Source organism: Rhinopithecus bieti, unplaced genomic scaffold (genome assembly GCF_001698545.2).
Source record: "Rhinopithecus bieti isolate Rb0 unplaced genomic scaffold, ASM169854v2 scaffold_6380, whole genome shotgun sequence".
Taxonomy (NCBI): Eukaryota; Metazoa; Chordata; class Mammalia; order Primates; family Cercopithecidae; genus Rhinopithecus; species Rhinopithecus bieti.
The window spans coordinates 3,108,594-3,128,367 of NW_016806642.1; the positions used below are offsets into that span (position 1 = coordinate 3,108,594).

At 38.7% G+C, this 19,774-nt stretch overlaps 1 protein-coding gene across 1 annotated transcript in view; it reads right to left on the bottom strand.

Moving 5' to 3' along the window:
* PDE4B (phosphodiesterase 4B) overlaps nt 1–19,774 on the bottom strand; it is a 592,970-nt gene that overhangs the window by 106,697 nt on the left and 466,499 nt on the right. The window contains exons 6-8 of the mRNA XM_017877178.1: nt 13,876–13,912; nt 13,696–13,766; nt 5,407–5,456 (exon numbers count right to left, since the gene is read on the bottom strand). Of these exons, the coding sequence (XP_017732667.1) occupies nt 5,407–5,456; nt 13,696–13,766; nt 13,876–13,912 (158 nt within the window). The remainder of the gene's footprint in view (nt 1–5,406; nt 5,457–13,695; nt 13,767–13,875; nt 13,913–19,774) is intronic.

Genomic DNA, 19,774 nt, shown 5'->3' on the forward strand with positions numbered 1-19,774 from the left:
TGGTGTTTCTCAGCAGCACAAAAACGTGAAGTGGAGTCAACACGGAACGGACTCCACTGTTCAGGCAGCTAGTGAGAACTTAGATGCAGGTCTCATCAGTTTCATTCAAAGAGAAGAAATATTTGTGCTAAATTTGCAAATTAATTTTGAACTAGTGAAATAACCATAATAAGCAGGATGCTATATTTGACAATACCTGCTTAAGGGAAACATTTTAACGTTTGCACTTTAGCTGAGGTATTAACGTTTTTATGACTACCAATACTTAATTTTAGATACGTATGAAATAACTGCAAATCAATATAAGCAGCTCAATGTTGATGCTCTGGGGTAAACTTTCACAAGAGGCTATTTTAGACAAAAACAATTATTACAAAACAACCATTTGGAAATTATTCTCAAAATAACTGGGGCTTTTCTGATGCATTTGTGCTATCATTTTCTATGCAGGCTGTCTAAACACTGAAGGTGAGTGATTAAGGCAATTATTGCAATAATTCAGCACTCATAATTCAGAATAAGGAAGAAAACATCATTTGATATTTCTGACTTTTTCTTTTTCCTTTCCTTTCTTTTCTTTCCTTTTTCTTTTTTCTTATAATTCCCTCCAATCCTTCCTTTATCATGACTGGTCACAGCTTTTGGTCACAAGATTGATTTTATTCCTATTTGTCCATAAGTGTTGCAATCCTGCCTGACAGTTCTTGCTTAATGTAGAAACCAAGCAAAGGTTCTGCTTATGCTGGGCCTCATTTCCAGTCATCTGATGCAGCACCACTCTTAGGCTATTGCTGTGGTTCTCAGAGAGTCCGTTACCCATGCACACATAGACCCTGCCTCATCACAGGTCCTGAAAGCTCTGGCAAAAAATGAGAATGGAATCAATGTCATGACTTTCTGAATTCCTTAAAATTGAAGATAACTCACTGACCCTCTTGTCCACTACTTGAAGAGACCCTGCATCTGGTACACTCACATGAACCTCTGGAAGGATAGTCATAATCAAGTAAAGTTATGGGCAGAACCCATAACTTTATAACCCATATGTTCCCATATGGGTTATAACCCATAACATAACCCATAACATAACCCATATGTTCCAAAGAAACATATTTCTTCTGTTTTATCAACTGGTAAAAAGCCAATTCCTCCCCAGAATGGCCTAGACACATATTAAAAGAAATGCATTCCGTAAGCACTGGAAAAACCTTAATTAAGCCTGTTTCTCACATAGGCCAACCTATTTCAGGCTTTACTGGAAAGCTCTATACTGTCTCATCAGATTTCTCCGAACACGGTCTTTTCTTGAAATGCATTCTATTTGGCTAGTGTTGAAAACCACCACAAATCAAGGCTGTGGATATCCAGGCTTTGATATCATTAGTATCTGCAGCAATCTGGCTTGAAGTCCTCAGAGTGATTCCCTAGTCATTTTGTTGCTATGGTTCGCTGTCATTTCCAGTGACCCATAGACTACTGTGTTGTTTTTCATAACATCTGATCTGTTTCCAGTGGTAATGTTCCTGCTCAGTAAATTTACTGATACATTTTAGAAAAAGAAATTTAGTAGAGAGCACCCCACCTTATGTATCAAGTTGGCTGCTAAAATATTGTATACATGATACATATTATTTTACATTAAGACACATTTATATGACTCAGATGTGCTAGTGATTAAAAGGATACTCCTCCAGTCCCTCTATAAAGCAAAAAAAATCATTCTGTAAAGACAGCTGACACTTGATAATTTATCTTTTCAGTAAATTCTGACTGTCATGACATATGTATGATTACTATTGAAGAGCAAAGGATAGGATGGCGTGGAAAAAGGGGGACAATTATCACACACATGTGTGTATGCATGCACCCCATTTTCCTGTTGCAAATCGTTTTGGGACCCGAAATCCTGAGAATTACTTCAATTTTCTGTTGTGAATATGTACAGGTGACAGAATTCGAGTTCCCCCCTTGTTTTGGAGTTTTCTTTCTTCTTCTATTTTTTCCTTTCTGTTTCAATCCTTGAGCACCATGTAGGGAGAGCCTGGAATTTATGCTTGTGAAAGGCAAAATGTGAAACAAATTCAGATGCTCATTAAACTATAACATTGGCATTTTCGACACCCCCAGGAGGATTTACTGTGTCTTTCTCCTCAGACTGGGAGCATATGACTTCCTCGTTGTTCCTTCTGGGCTTAAAATTCTCCATTGCTCTACTCTGGCTTTCTTATTCAAAGTGCTAAATGCCAGCTTCTTAGATTTCACTCTTTTTGTTCAAAACCTGTATGAACACACTAACATATATAAGCAGTTATAGAGTGTGCCTCAAACCTCTATTAACTTCAGTGCAATAACTAATTTTTCATAGAGAAAAAACACAATTTGAATACTTTTCACAGCAATAGAGATAAAAATATTGGCTTATTATTAAAATTTTATTTTATATGTATTTTTCTTCACATCAAGTCCCTAAATTTTAGTATTTCTCCTGGGCAATTCAACACTTACTGTGTTCTTACTATGTGAAAATAATTACACAAAAGCACCACGAGTGATAAAAAGATAGATAAGCCATAGTCCCTGTCTTCAAGAGCTTTATCTCCAATGGGAGAGACATACAAGAAGCCTTGAATTAAAGTATATCAGAGAATTAAATTGTTGTCATAGCAACTTTAATTGCTCCTTAATTTAAATAAGGAGCAATTATGCCAACTTAAGAAAAAATAAGATGTCTTTGCAAAGGACATTTGCATTGAGCCATGAGAGCTGATAAGAACCTTGGCTGGATAGTGAGAAGAAGGGTATTTCTGGTGTGTTTGTGTGTGTTTTTTGAGACGGAGTCTTGCTCTGTCACCTGGGGTGGGGTGCAGTGGCATGATCTCAGCTCACTGCAACCTCTGCCTCCAAGTTCAAGAGATTCTCCTGTCTCAGCCTCCAGAGTAGCTGGGACTACAGGCACGTGCCACCATGCCCGGCAATTTTTGTAGTTTTAGTAAAGATGGGGTTTCACCATATTGGTCAGGCTGGTCTTGAGCTCCTGACCTTGTGATCCGCCCACCTTGGCCTCCCAAAGTGTTCAGATTACAGGCATGAGCCACCACACTGGCCGAAGAAGGGTATTTCAGACAGAGAGTTTTCCTTTGATTTATCTATTTAATATTTCTGTTAATAATCAATTTATAAAAGTAAATGTACCAATTTACCATGGTTTCTGACAATTAGCTTTTAAAATAAATTGCATTTTTTCTTCTTTATATGTTCAAAAAAATAAGGCATTTTAAGATTTGGTATTTCTCTCTCTTTCTCTCTCTCTTTCTGAATTGTTCCTATACAAGAATAGAGTTATCTAAGTCAGGCTTTCTGGGTAAACTGGGTTGTTGCTAAATCTGTTTAAATTATTGTAGATTTCTTGTACCTTTTATCTTAGATTTCAATTGAAATAAATGAATTCAACTTCAGTACTGACAAATAAAAACGTGATCTTACTTTTTGAAGCAGCACTCCAGTTCTCAACTCTGTTTGCTCTGCGCCGCTTATTTTCATTCCGCTTTAAAGTTTCTATTTAAACACACCTCTTTGTCATATGCTGATAAATATTAAAATAACAGGAAAAATCTGCCTGACTTATTTAAGCTGATAATAAGAACAAAACACGGGATGTGTGTCTCCTCCTTCCTTTCCTAACCGTGGCTAAACGTTAAGGAGATTTTGAAACCCATAATTACGTAATAATTGGTATCACTACATTCTCTTCCCAGTGAAAAGCCAGGATTTTTATAGTTTGCCACAGAGACAGAAGGAAACAAATTGCCTGAGTGGTATTGTCATTTCTTTGCTCCATTGTTTGAGAAGACTTCATCAAAAGAAGCCCTAGTTGTCAAGCTGTAGTTGCTGTGCCAATAATCACAAAATGATCTTTCCAACCACATCTTTGGTTAATGAGCTAATTTACAGAACCATAAATTTTACATATTCTCCTAATGTTTGTCAGTATTTATTACAAGAAAAAGAAAACATAGTCTAAATATTCAAACTGATGTTGAATATTTGGCTAACAGAAATTTGTCTAACAGAAATGTGAGCAACATTGCCTCACTGGTAGGCCAATATGATGAAATGATTGGAGTTTCAAAACCACCTCCTTTGATCTCCAAGTATGTAACACGAGTTATATGTTAAAACATCCTATTTTGTCTCTTTCAATAACAGTTCTAAAGGAAATAGTACATGTAGCCCGCCAGGTTTTTGAAGTTCATAGAGTGCTGTTTACTTCTTTGTATTTCATGTCACAGGGCTCTAGAGTAAACTCACCTTTACTTAATATCTTTCTTTCACTTTTTTTTCTGGTTCTCAATCTTTCTCTTATAAAAATATTTTTAAAAGCATGCACCACAAATACTTCAGAAGCCAATGAGCCAATAGAATCTGCTGCTTTTGCTCCCTTCTTTTAGAAGCTGAGCTTTTGCAATTCTTCCGTTATACTTATGATCGGGATACCAGAAAGAAAACACAACAACCAAGTAAGAAAGATTTTAAGTATGAAGCGCTGCTGGAAATAGAAAAGCGTGTGAGGCATTGTTAGGTGTCAGGCGTCACGTGATCTCAGTGTGAGTTCATCTTAATTGTTTCTCCTGTGGTTTTTCTGAAACCTACTGCTACAATAGTAGGGAACAGATTTAGGAGAAAACATTATTTGGACTTTAACAAACGTCACAGAACTGGTTGCATTTTATGCGAAGAAGAATTTCAGTTCAACACAACTCCATGGTGTTCCTTCAAGGTGACCTTTCCTCTCTGCAGCTCTCAACACACCAAGAAAAGTGGATGCACTGTTCTGAAAGATGAGAGGTTAAGTCCTTAAAAAAAAAAAAAAAAAAAACACCATTGAGGAACAAAGTTGGATGCCCTCCAAGAGAAATGATTCGTGACCTGGAAAGAGCCTTTGGTTTCACACCTGGAAAGGATGTAGATTCAAGTGGGATCTATAGTTGACATTAAGAGGGAAACCACTAACATATCCGCAGGGGCCCTCAGGCCAGCATGGGGCACCTTAGGTCTTTGAGGTTAGCTCTCCTGTAGTTTACTGGGGCCATCAAGCTGAGGTCAAGCTGCACTGTCAATACAACTCTGCCTCCTGCTCCTCTTTGGGGAAGGAGCAGCATTACCCCACATTTATCATGTTCTGAAAGCCTGCAAATACAATGGGCAAATTATTTAGTACTGCTTTTAATGTGGTTTTAATACAGTGAAGTAATGCTCCAGTGTCCCTTAGAAAAAGTCACCAAGAGGCATACTTTTGAGAGCCACAATATGCAAACAATGCTATTGTTCTAAAAACCAGTTCTGAATAAGAGGCACGTTTATTATTCTATCTTGAAACATCGATATAGACCTTATGACATGGCCTACCTTGCGGGTTGACTCTGGAGACAGGAGGCTGACTAGCAGCTGGAGACCTCCTGTGGAGACAGACAGAGAAGAGAAGGACTGAGTCTGCGTATCAAAACTCCCCATTCCACCCCTGACACCCCGCCCTCATGGTTACTGAGGACTTTTCCAGGTCATAATGAACTATGTAGTGACATAATGCTATCTCCGGAAGGCAGGCTCCTGTAACCCGGGTAGATGACTGTAATTCTCTCACATCCAGATGGACTGCAATTCTCTCACATCCAGATGGCCTGGAATTTCCCTCTGCAAGGCCTCAGGATGCTCTGACTCTCCAGGAAGGAAGTTGTTTACTCCGGATCCCCAACCAGCTCCCTGTTTTAGGTTTTGCTGTTCCAAGAAGCCCTCAGAAAAGGAGTTGCTCGCTCAGGCATCACTCGAAATGTCAGAGTGAATCTCAATTCCTTTGGGCAGTGCTGTAAAAAGTTACAGCCAGAGGAACCCTTAGCGATCAATCGCTTCAGGTCCCTAATTTTTGTACCTCAGGAGACTGACACCTAGAGAGGTGAAGTCACTTGCCAGGATCACACAACCACTGGGAACAGTCATCCAACTTGCTTTACTTAGGGAACAGAATTTACATGGAGGAACTGGGACGTCATTCTATGTCATCATAAGCCTGCTGATGTCAGGGGTTAAATGAAACAAGCAAACCCATGTTCCCATAGTACTGGGGCTCCTCCTTTTTTCTTGGTTCTTTTCCTTTCTCTGCCCCAAATCTTTCAATTTCACTGCTCTTACCAGTCTTCTCATGTTCTGCAGAACTTCTACCAGACTCTCCTGTTTCCCACTGCATTGCTGGAGAACTTCTCAGGAGTACTATTGAGCAGGGCTCTCAAACATTAGGGTGCATCAGAATCACCTGAAGGGCTTATTCAGACATACTACTGGGCCCTACCCCCAGAGTTGCTGATTCAGTAGGCCTGAGATGGGCTTAAAAGTTGGCCCTTATAAAAAGTTCCCAAGTGGTGCTGATGCTGCTGGTCTGAGGACCACATTTTCAGAAATACTGGTATTAAGGATTCTCTGCTCCAGGAGTAACAGGACATTTCCTATGAGCAAGAGAGTGAGACTGTAGTACAATGGTTCTCAAATATGGATAAGCATCAGACTCATTAGGGGAGCTGTTAAATTTCTTTTCCCAACCCCGAAGAGTCGATTTCAGTATATCTGAGATGAGGCCTGAGAATCTGTATTTTTCACTTTTCTTTGCATTCTCATGCACAGGCAAGTTTGAGAACGAAGTCAAATTCTAAATGACAAAGAACAGCCTGCATTGTTGTTGCTAAAGAAGAGTCTTCCTACTGGTGTGACCACAAAATTATTTCCCTAGGTTTTTCTGCTGCTCTAAATTAATCTCTGGTCCTTTAGAGACAATCTAGCTTGTAGGTACCCACACCTAGTAGTCATAGTCTATAGACAGGGTCCACATCTACCATTAATTTACTAGCTGGGTGATCCTAGGCAGGGTAGTTTTAAACTCTCAGTGGTATGAAATTTTCACATGTGACAAGAGAAGGGAAATTATCATCTAATGATTATTTTTCTCTGCTAGGCTGTGCTAGGTACTTCTTAGCTTCCACTGGGAGTATTATCACCCCATTTTAAGGATAAGAAAACTGAAGCTCAGAGAGGTTAAGAAACATACTGACACATGATTTATAATTGGTACAGCCAGGATTCAAAGCTAAGTCTTTCTGAATCCAAAATGCATGCTCTTTCCACTATACTGTATGCTGATAACACCTGCACTGATACTGAGGGCTGCTTTTCAGGAAATTTAAGAGATTAAATTCCAAAATCCTTAGTCTGGCATTCAAAGTCCTTGCTCTCTAGCCCCAACATCCTTTTTCCAGCTTATCTCTCATAATTCCTCATTGCCTGACATTTCATCTCAGACCACTGACTGGCTGTGTGCTCTCATGTATCCTGTGCTTCTCTTTGGTAGCACTATAAAATTATAGCTTAGATAGGCTTTGTCTAGTTAGTGTTCAGTACATAGTTCCTTAGATTAAATGTAAACATTATGTGAGCAGGGAACAACTTGTTTACTGCTTGATCCCTGGCACCCAGGATGGTCCTTCATATGACAAGCATTCAGTAAATACTTATTGAATAGAAGAATGAATGAATGAGGGACAGAGCTGACTCACACTTGCCAAGGCCAAACTTGATCACCTCTTTTTCCTTGAATATGTGCTGCCCCTTTCCTGTCATTATTCAGACCATTCATTCCCCTGTCAAGGAAGCTGTCTTCACACCAAACTACCCATCAAAGATTAAGTTACCCATCAATCCTTCTCCAAAGGATGCCATCCTCTTAGCCAAGAGTGGTCTCTCTAATCTCTCCTGGTGCTTTATTTGTATCTTTAGGGTCATTTCTTCATGTTACAGTCCATATTGGCACATATTATCTCCACTAGTAATCTGTGACCTGTTGATGGCAGGATTCAGTTCTGATATCTTTGCTTACATACTCTTCAGGTCCCACCAATTTGCCTGGCAAATAGTAGGAACTCCAAAATGTTAATAGAATGTAGATTGAATAACCCATTGATGTGAAAGTGATTTGAGAACCAAATACTCTATATGAATATTTTATATGGTTTCTTTTTCACATACAATCTTGGTTCTATATGCCACTTGCTGTTCCTCGAACACAGCACTCTCTTTTGTTGCTGTGCCTTTGCACACATTTTGCTCAGTTGAACACTTTTCTTTTCTTTAAATGGCTAGCTCTTTCATATATCCTAAGGCTCTGCTCAGGCATCACCTCCTCAGAGGAGCCTTCCCTCTGTGAGTGGCCCTCACCTGTGTTCTGTAGTTTCTGTGCTTACTGAACCATTGCATTGCTCATTCTGTATCGCATTTCCCATTTTCCTGTCTTTCTCTTCAACTCATCTGGGAGAAATTTAAGCAATGATTGAACATTGTGCACAACTGTAACACAGGGATCTGGCATAATATTTGGTATGATGTAGGTACTCAACACATATGTACTGGATTAATAATACACTTTAATAATTTTATCTTGCACCTTTTCCTGAGTTCCAAAGAAGACTTTTGTGAAAGAAGACACTGAACTAGGAGACCCTAAATTTTGGAAATCTCTACTTTCTTTACAGCATGTCTAATCACAGTGCCCAATTCTCTCAATGACTTCTTGGAAATTACACATATTATGTAAATTCTTTTGTCTCAGAATTAGTTTTGAAAATATGGCTTTTATTTAGAGTTGTCAATTCAGATAAGCATCTCTGTGTGGGAGCTTTGGAAAGGCAGGGACCATGTTTATTTGGGTTTGTCAATTATTAGTGAGACCTGGTGCAAACAAGATGCTCAGTACATTTTCAATGTTCTGTAAGTTGAGAATGCCAGACAGAAAATTGTAAGGAGTGCCAGAGGAAAGTGGTATTGGTTGCTCAGTCTCCAAAGTCCCTAACTTATGAAAGAATCATAAGAAGTTATGTGGCTGATTGCTGAAGACAGTGATATAAATAGGGAAGACAATATGGCCATGGCAGTTCATACTTTCCAGCCCTGAATAGCACAGTGGAGAGAGAACTGGACTGTGACTAAGAAGACAGGAATCCTAATCCTGGCTCTGGCACCTTCCCACTGTATAGCCCTTGGGCAATTCATAGAACCTCTTAGTTTCCTCCTCACTTGAGGAGAGCAGGCAGCAACTAACATTTACTGGTGATTTACAACATACCAGGTCCTGTGTGAGGAGTTTTACATATATTGCTTCACTTAATCTGAGGAAATTTGGCTAGGTTCATTCCAGCTCTGAATGCTCAAAATTTCATGATCCTCAGCTAATTTAATTCACATGCCAAAGTACATACAGCAATAAAAGACAGTTTGGATAGATATACACCTAAAAAAAGTAAGTGGTTATTAATCCTTTCCTGAAGATTACATACATGTTGATTAAATTATGCTTTGGAAGAATGTTAATACAAAGAAGTTACATGGTTGCCTGATAGCCACACGTGATATTCATGATGTTGATGACAGAGTTGATTGATAAATGACACCTCTTTGCTCCCAGCTCCATCCCCTGGCTATCAGACTGCTGAACGGTGGGCACACTCACTCATCCACCTGATTACTACAGCAGTCTGTTTAAAGTCAGCAAATGCTTTAAGAATGCTTATCTGAATTAACAACTCTAAATGAAAGCCATATTTTCAAAATTAACTCCTGGGACAAAGGAAGTGTAGGTTTTAATTTGCAGCCAAGAAATACAGGTCCAATCAAGCATCCCTCAATGGGATATTTCATGAAGGTGCAAGGAAACCACCTCAACAGGAACTTTGAGATTTCCACCCTTTGGGTGGTAAAGCACAGGCAGACAATGGACTGCTTTTATGCAGAGCAGAGCCAAAAGATAAAAGAAATCTTGACTTATGAGAAGTATAGTTCTATGTGGGAGTTCCTTTTCCTACAATAAACCACACTAACCAGATGTCTCATGAAAACCACTCCTAGGACATAATTATTGCTTAAATGCTGCATTCAAGGCAGGGAGTGGCACCCTGGATCCGAAGTCAAGTATCCCAGAAAGAAATATCTGAGTTCCATGAATTCTACAATTTCAGCTGTTAAGATGACTCTGTGTATATGTGTGTGTGTGTGTGTGTGTGTGTGTGTGTGTGTGTGTGTGTATGTGTTGGGGTGGGGGGATGCTTTCTGTATGTTGTATCCATTCCTGCCAAACATTATTTTCTTCAGTTCCTTCTCTTGGATTTTCTTTAGTAGTTTGAAGGTATTCACTATCTAGAAATAAAATGGAGTGCATTAAATGGACACTCAGTTTTCCAACCTGCCCCTGCCAGTCTTCTCCGGAGATGGCTAATTGATTTCATCGATTTCAGCTCCCTGATGTCTGAAATTCATTATTCAGGACTGAGTCTGAGCTAGACTGCACCACTTTCAACTCCCTTTGGTGAAACTCCAGTGGCAAATGTGCCCTGTCTTGAATTTTTGTTGGTGACAAGGTAGTACTTGCAATCAGTAACAGGATCAACTCTGTACACATGGGTATGAATTTGAGAACGATCATTAGATACAACTATCTTACCACTGGAGACCTGCTTTGTGTGATAAGTATGGCTTGCTTTGGACCAAGGGTGACACAAGGGGCCGAAATTTGAAGGGTAGTCCTCAGCCAGAGTGTGGGAAGGGCTGTGCTTCAGCTATGCTATGGCAATAATGGTTTGGGGGTACTTGGTTCCTAAAAGTTCACAAGGACCAAAACCCTCAAGGGTGTGGAAAGACCTGATTATTGAGAAAGTAGTTACAGTTGGCACAGCTTATTAATCAGCAGGGTTAGGCTGAATGTCCTAATACTACTAACAGAGGTAAAAACCCTCAAACCCATGCTAACAAATAAGAATGAGAACACCACCACCCACCCGGCCTTCTCCCTAGTGCTGTGCAATGTAGTGGTTCTCAGTCCAGCCATGCTTAGGAAGCCTTTAAAATGTGTCCATATTAATCCCTTCCCCCTTATTCCCATCTCCATCAATCTGGTTCAGAGTTATACCCTCACATTTAATTCCTGAAAATACTATTTTAGCTACTGTCTCTATCTTCAGGCTTTCTGATCTTCAGGTATTCCTTAAGTTCTTCATAAATGTCTTTCTGTTCCAAAACCTTCCAGGGACTTCTTCCTATAACCCAGAAGACTTAACAGGTTTGGCAAATGAAAAGAGCACTGCAGTGACAGTCAGGATTCCAGGTTTCAAGGAAAACTCTGTTGCCCACTAGAAGCTGTACATTCTTGCTGAAGTCATTTAATCTCCCTAAGTTTTGTTTCCTTATCCTTAGAGTGGGAGTAACAATACCTTTATTCGTTCAATACCATGAATATCATTTATGGTGATCTAAGCTGACATAACAGATATGAAACCCCCAAAGTGTTACACCACTTCTGGATTCAACAAGAGAAATGTAACGATCCATTATAATAGCTCACATTTATTGAGCACCTACTTCGTGCAAGATGCTGTTTTAAGTGCTTTGCGAATATCAATTCATTTAATCCTCACAACAACCCTATTTTACACATTAGAAAACTGAGATATAGAGAGGGTAATTAGCTTGCCCAAGTGTATCATTTTCGAGGGGGTAGAATTGGGCTGTGAAGCCTGTAATCATGGCTCCAAAGGCCATATTATACAAAGAAAAAAACATAGAGAAGGGATCACTCCTGCAAATATAATTTTCTAAATAATTGGTGGTCTTTCCTCCAACAATTATTCATATATTCAGAAATTCATATATGTGATGAATTTTTATGAAGCACAAACTGTATGTCAGGCATTCTGCTATTCTTGGGAATTCAAGAAAAACTAAACCCAGTTCTTACTCCTAAGGGGCACACAATCTAGTGGCGGGCAGAGATCCATAAAGCAAGTGATAAGGTTTTCAGAGTACTCTGGATCCAAATGAGGGCCCCTCAGCCAGGTTTAGTGAGGTCAGGGAAAGCATCTCAGAGAATGCGATTCTAGAGATAGGACATAAAGACAATCAGGATTTGGCCAAGCAGCCACTGGCAAGTGGAAAGAGACATTTTAGGAAGAAAGTACAGTAAGTCCACAATCAGGATAGAGAAGAGAGCATGCCGAGAACAACAGACCATGATTATTGAACGTAATTCCATGTGGCTAGAGACCTAGTCTGATTGCTTACACTGCATCCCCCAGCATTTCATATTAGAATGTAAGCCCTAAAAGAGGAGAGAACTTGTCTGCTCTGGTCACTATTATATTACTAGTGTCTGCTACTGATGGGGGTGCTCAGTAGTTATTTGTTAAATGCATATATCCATGTATGAATGGATGGTATGTGCTAAATAAATACTTATCGGATGGATAAATAGATAAGTAAGTAAATAAATAAATAAATAGATAGATAAATAAATAAATACATAAATGGAGTTCTACTCCAAAAGAGGCTGGGACAAGCCTCTAGGTTTCATATACATTGCACTAAATATAAACCCAAGCAACTATCAATCAAATTAATTTGTCTGGGGTGCCAAGCACCAGCATTTAAACTTTATCTGAATAACACTGGACTGCTGAAATGCCTCAAGCTGAAGGGTGACACAGTCATACAACACGTGAGAAAGATCACTCACATGGAAGTTTGATCAGAGTATACAGAGTCATCTCACAAGAAAGCCAAGTCATAAAACAGTGAAAAGAAAAGCAAACATTCAAAGCAGGGTTTATTCCCACTTTTAACAAATCTATTCTACGAAAATTTGTATGAAAGCAAAGTAAAGGACTGAAAAATAATTTCACAAAGACAAGAGATATAGGATAGTCTTTAGTGAACTCTGGCTGAAAAATTAGATGTAGGTTTTGGCCCTGATGTGTCTCTAACTTATTGGCCCTGATGTGTCTCTAACTTATTGGCCCTAATGTGTCTCTAACTTATGTAGTAGCAAGTCACTGGATTCTTGAGAGCTTAGGTTTCTCCTAAACAAAGAGAACCAATGGTCTCAAAGGCCTCCTCCCGCCCTCTCATTCTAGGATTACAGGTTCTATGACTCTCTGACCTCTGTGATACTTTTTTAAAACATTCAGAAGAGTGAACGGAATAGAACTTTTAGCTTAGGCTCATAGATTTGAAATGATTTTGGAGAGAGTATTACTGCAAGGAATATAAAGTTCAAACCCTTCATTTTATAGATATGGAGATCAAGGATCAGCAACATTAATTTAAATGCCAAGATCATATAATTAAGTGAAGGTGAGGGAGAAGATAACCCCACACTTATTCATTAAACTGCATGAACTTGTTTATAGACAATCAAAAATTAGGCAAATTGGACTTGAACTTTTTGCTACATTTAATTTTAAGTTTGAATATCTGAATTCACTAAGAACTTACTCCAAAAGACTTTTAATAGAATTTATGGCCATTACTGGTCAAAGTGGTAAATGTAAAAGTCAACAAAAAATAAAACCCTCCTCTTGTTCTTTCATTTGTGAATTCCTACTGGATACTAAGTCTTATCAGTACAAAGACTAATAAGATCCAGACTAGGTTATTTTTAATGTTGTATGAGTTCTAACATACTATGGTGATCCATCCTATTTTCAAATTTTAATGTGTGTATTAACTTAGCTTAGAGGGCAATTTTCCATGTAATAGTTGTATTTTTTAATTGCTGCTCAATATATTTTGCCTTTATGTTAGGGATTCAAACTCCACAAAAAAGTCAATGCTTACTTGTTAGATGTACCATGAAGGTTTGTCAGTATAGTGAAGTTGTTTCTCACACTTCGCAAGCTGGCAAGGACCTACAGGAAAAATATTTAAAATGGTTAAGGACAAAAGAAGACAAACAGCCAGGTTCAAACTTAGAAACCAGCAACAATGAAAGCAAGCCAGGGCCAGCATAATACATACCTGGGCAAAAGGAGTTACAATCAAGTCATCGCCATGTCTGGTGAAAAGAGAAAAAAAGAACCTTTAGAAATCTACTTAAATTATAACTGTGACATACAAGCTATAATATTAAATTTTATCAGTGTTAACAACACAAATGTTACACACATTCTTCTACCTGGATATAAGGCAGGACTCACAATTTGGCCTGAAAGTGTATCCCAAGAGCTTGAAAGGAAAAAATTAGTACCAGATTCATGACTCCTGAATTTACAGTGACTACACATAAAAGCATTTGCAAGTAAGCATATATCCTCAGGATATATTCCCATTAAATAACAGATCCAGAGTACTGTAATTTAAAGCGACTTGTGGATTTCGGTTGCCAGAGCCAGGAAATTCAAAGGGAGGGCTGCTCACAGGGACACACACAGTTGGAAAAAATGGTATAACAGTCTGGATAAAGGTTAACTTTGGATTTCCTGGCTTTTGTTGATTCGAACCACAGCTTTAATGCCATTTAAACACAGATTTCTGTCTGGAAATCCCATTACCTTTTGTTTTTAATATAACTTTTTTCTTGAAGTACCTAAGGAAAAGCTTTTAATAGGAGCATATGGCTGAACCCATCATAATCATACCATTGTCACTCCATTTTGTCCCAAAGAACTGATTAAGCTGTACCCAGTGTTATGTAAATCTGTATTTAGGAAGAGTCGAAAATGTGTTTTCAGAAGTGCACACTGTCTCTCTGGCACATGCTTTGAGAAATCCACTTAAACCCACATTCAGCAATCTGTCTATTGAAGGTACTAGAAGACATACTGGTTTGAGCTATAGTCACAAAATCAGGTCCTTTGCCATTACAGTGTGAATCATCGTAGCAGCACAGAAGTTAGTAACAGTGAACCTTCCCTCAGTGTCTGGCCTACCTTTCCTGTCCTCATAATTGTCACACAAATATGGCACCTTCTTCGTTAACTACATTAGTGCAACCAATAATTATTAATCGTGTGTCATGTACCAGGCACCATGAGAGGCCTGGGGCTCCAGAATTAACAACACATACATCCATTTGGGCCTCTCCTCTATCACAGGCTTTTAACTTGGCATCTTATTTAATATGATACTTTTCTTTCCACCTTTGTCTTTAGCTAGAAACCTCTGAACTTCAATTTAATCTGGCAAATTTCTTCTGTGCCCCCTTTGTACGGTGACAATAAAAAGAATACTGATAAGGAGTAAGCATTCTTTGTGTGACTACTACTGTCTGCTAGGCCTCATGGTAAGCAGTTTACATGCATTATCTCATTTAACTATTGTAACAGGGCTGTGTGGCAGGTACTCTTAATATTGCTATTATATAAATGACATCGATCCACAGAGCAGTTAACTAGCACATACCTAGTAAGTAGAAGAACTGAGAGTGATTCCAAATGTAAGAATTTAGACCATTTGGTTTAAAAAATCTGTGCTTTTAAACACTATGCTTCTTTTTTGTTGTTGTTGTCATTATTTTGTTTTGTTTTGAGACAGGGTCTAGCTTTGTCACCCAGGCTGGAGTGTAGTGGTATGATCTCAGCTCACTGCAACTTCTGCCTCCAGACTCGAGCAATCTTCCCACCTCAGACTCTGGAGTAGCTGGGACTACAGGAACACAACACCACACCAAGCTAATTTATTTATTTATTTATTTATTTATTTTGTATTTTTCTGTAGAGACAGAGTATTGCCATGCTGCCCAGGCTGTGCTGAAGCAATCGGCCCACTTTGGCCTCCCAAGTGTCGGAGTTACAGGTGTAAGCCACTACACCCAGCCTATGTTTCCTATTTTATGACTTGCTGCATAGTTGACATATCAAATCATACAAAATATTCATGGTCTCCAAAATTAAAACAAAGTAGGGGAGACAAATTATTTTAAAAACTGTAATAGACATTTTAATATAGAATGAGAATTACAAACAATGGGTATACTTCATGAAGTCCAAAGGAAACATGATAATTACAGGTTAGAGAAAGTAGGAAAGTCTTGATTGAGTGAGCAGTGTTTCAGATGAACTTTGAAAGATTTAAAAAGTCAGGGATGGTAGACTTTGCCAATGAAGAGAAATGACAGGAACAAAGTCACTGAAATGAGAAAATACTGAACACGCTTATTAAGATCTTTGATGGCTGTTTGAGTGGAGAAGAGCATATTAGCTATAGACATTTGTAGAGAAAAAGGATTGAAGGTCCCCCATGCTCATATTATGGACAGTCCAGGCAAAGATTATAAAGTCAGTACTTAACTCCATAGAAAGAAATGACCCAGGCTGGGCGCGGTGGCTCATGCCTGTAATCCCAGCACTTTGGGAGGCTGAGACAGGCGGATCACCTGAGGTTGGGAGTTCAAAACCAGTCTGACCAATGTGGAGGAATCCTGTTTCTACTAAAAAAAAAAAAAAAAAAAAAAAAAAAAAATTAGCTGGGTGTGGTGGTACATGCCTGTAATCCCAGCTACTCGAGAGGCTGAAGCAGGAGAATCACTTGAACCCAGGAGGCAGAGGCAGAGGTTGCAGTGAGCTGAGATCACACCATTGCACTCTGGCCTGGGGCAATAAGAGTGAAACTTTGTCTAAGAAAGAAAAAGAAAGAAAAGAAAGACAGAAAGACAAAGAAGAAAGAAAGAAAGAAAGAAAGAAAGAAAGAAAGAAAGAAAGAAAGAAAGGAAAGGAAAAACAAAGAAAAAAAGAAAGAAAGAAAGAAAAGAGAAGAAAGAAAGAAAAGAAGAAGAGAGAGAGAAAGGAGCCAGTGAAGGTTTTTAGAGATGGAAGTTGAGATGGGCCAACAGAAAAAGTGTTTTAGAAAGTTAACAAGGCTGGATGTGGAGGGATAGTTGGAGAGGGGACAGACCTGTGAAAGAATAATTAGAAATTTGCACCCATTCTGATGAGAAGCAATAGTGTAAGGCCAAGAAAGGGACAGAATGAGACAAACTGGAAGAGAGCCCAGGAGGTTTTTGCAGGACTTGACATTTAATTGGGCTAAAGGGTCATAAAGAAATATAATTTTCAAATTTTAAAATGTGATACTTCTGAGAAAACAGTGAAGTCATGAGTAGAAATAAGGGAAATGAGGAGTTTACTCTCCTGTTGGGGGAGTTTTAGGTAGTTCACTGAGTGTTTTAAGGGTACATGTTGAACTTTAAAGGTACTGATTACATCTGCGGTGGAGACATCGAGCAGGAAGACTGAGATATGGGAATTCGAGGCTACAGATTAAGGGTTCACCTTACAAAAGTAGGATAGTTAATGCCATGGCAGGAAAGTGGCCCCCTGAGGTGGGGTACATATAAATAGGGATGCCAAAAGAAGCTTCAGGATTCTTGGAGAGGATGCAAAAAAAGAAAGACAGAATAATGCAAGAGAGGAGCAAGTTGTGATAAATGGAGTGTGGTGAACGTGTATCAGAAACTCCCTTTCCAGCCATTTTCCCCAAAGATGAACTTTGAGATGGGTGAAGATTTGCAGTTTGTTACTAATTCTTTTGCTTTCTTTCTTTCTTCCTTCCTTTCTTTCTTTCTTTCTCTCTCTCTCCTTCCTTCTTCTCTTCCTTCCTTCCTTCCTTCCTTCCTTCCTTCTCGTCCTTCCTTCCTTCTTTCATGTGCTTTCTTGCTTTCTTTCTTTCTTCTTTCTTCTGCTTGTCTTCTTTTCTTTCTTACTTTTCTTCTTTCTCTCTTTCTCTCTTGTCTTTTCTCTCTTCTCTCTCTGTCTCTCTCTCTCTTTCTTTCTTTCTTTATTTTCTCCTTTCTATTTTTTTAGGCTAGTCAAGTGAAGTGTTCTGATTTCTGATGTGAAGTTCACATTGTTCATAAGACATCTGGGTGAATTTGGGACAAGATAACGGATTTCGATTAAGTGCATCTTCTATGACTCCTGGATTTCCAGAGTCTGGTATCTAATAAAAGCTAAATAATATAAGTAAATCTCATGCATAGGTGGTACCTTGAGCTGATGTATTGTTGAATGAGTTGAAAGAGTTATTAAAACTGCACAATCCAAAGACTAAAGGGAGATAAAGAAACATTAATAGGGCATAATCTCATCATGACTTTATCATTATGGAACTTTTGAAGTTTAGGAGAACGGAACATTCAGAAGCAAAAACTAGATTTTACAGATCCCCAGCATTGGTTCCCTTAAAGAATTCTAACTACCAAAGCTAATGCTGTATGTTAGCAAACTGCTGTTAGAGAATCTATCCGAAAATTTATAGAAAGTAACAGAAAAGAAACAAAAAACTTCCCTTTGAGTGCGACCAGATTATTTATGGAACTATTATAAATTTTTAAAAATCGTAATTTTATAAATCACTAGTTAAGAATCAAATAGCATAGAAAGAACAAAACATTTGACTGATTATGGAAACTGATACACTTCTTACTTTCCCAAACCCCTGCAGAAGGCAATACCTCTCAGGAGCAAGTCCGGATATTCAGAACCATTGCAAGAGCACCATCTAGTGACAAAGCCAGCACATTGCAAATTTAGAGCATAACTGGAAATGAGCACTCCAGTCTTAGTACTGAGCCATAGAATGGAGTGTATGTAGGTCTGCTCTAAACAATAAAATAATTTTCTAGAAAGCAGAAAAACTGTCTTTCACTGCCACACTCTGAATTTTATTAATTCATTCCACCTTTCTCTGTTTTCTCACTACACACAGAATTTAACTTGTAATTTGCTTGATTTTAGTCTCATATAGAGAGATATATACTACAGTGGTTAACAGCACAGATTTTGGAGCCAAAGAGCATGGGTTTGTTTCTCAGCTGCATTATTACTAGCTAGGAGACATTAAGCATCCTCTTCATGTCTCAACATTTTTACCTGTAAAACAGGGTTGTGTGCGAATTAAATGAATTATTACATATGTACAACTCTTAATAACAGTGCTTAGCACATAAAAGCAGCTTAGTTATTGATTTATAGTTATTTGCAATACCAGTAGGTAGGTATCTTTGTTTTTTTATGGATGGTCCTCAACTTAATGATTATTTCACTTACTCCTTTTTTTTTTTTTTTTTTTTTTGAGACGGAGTCTCACTCTATTACCTAGGCTGAAGTGCAGTGGCATGATCTTAGCTTACTGCAAGCTCCGCCTCTCTGGCTCAAGTGATCCTCCTATCTCAGCCTCTTGAGGAGCTGGGACCACAAGCATGCACCACCAATCCCAGCTAATTTTTTGTATTTTTTGTAGAGACAGGGTTTCGGCATGTTGTCCAGGCTGGTCTCAAACTCCTGAGATCAAGCGATCCGCCCACCTTAGCCTACCAAAGTGCTGGGATTACAGGCCACCACGCCCTGCCCAACTTACAATATTTGACTTCACAATGGCACAAAAGCCATATGCATTCAGTAGAAACTGTACTTAGAGTACCCATATAACCAATCTGTTTTTCACTTTCAGTACAGTATTCAATCAATTACATGAGATATCCAACACTTTATTATAAAGTAGGCTTTGCTTTAGATGATTTGCTCAACTGTATGCTAAAGTAAGTGTTCTGAGCACACTTAAGGTAGGTTAGGTCAAGCTGTAATGTTTGGTAGGTTAGGTGTGTTAAATGCATTTTCAATTTACAATATACTCAACTTAGGATGGAATTTTTGGGACATTGTAAATTGAAGGGCATCTGTAACGAAAGGGTTGCATGTCTGTATTTCCAGGCGATGAGAACTCCTTTAAGATATTCATGTCTGTCCATTGCAGTCAAGAGGACTCATACTTATGTGATATTTACAGTTTGCAAAGCACTTTCATGTACATTATTTCATATAGTAAGAGAATGCTCCTGATCCCAGGAAATCGTGCAACCACCTATCTTCTCGACCAAGCCTGAAACCTCCATCTCCCTTATCCTTCAGTCAAACACTAA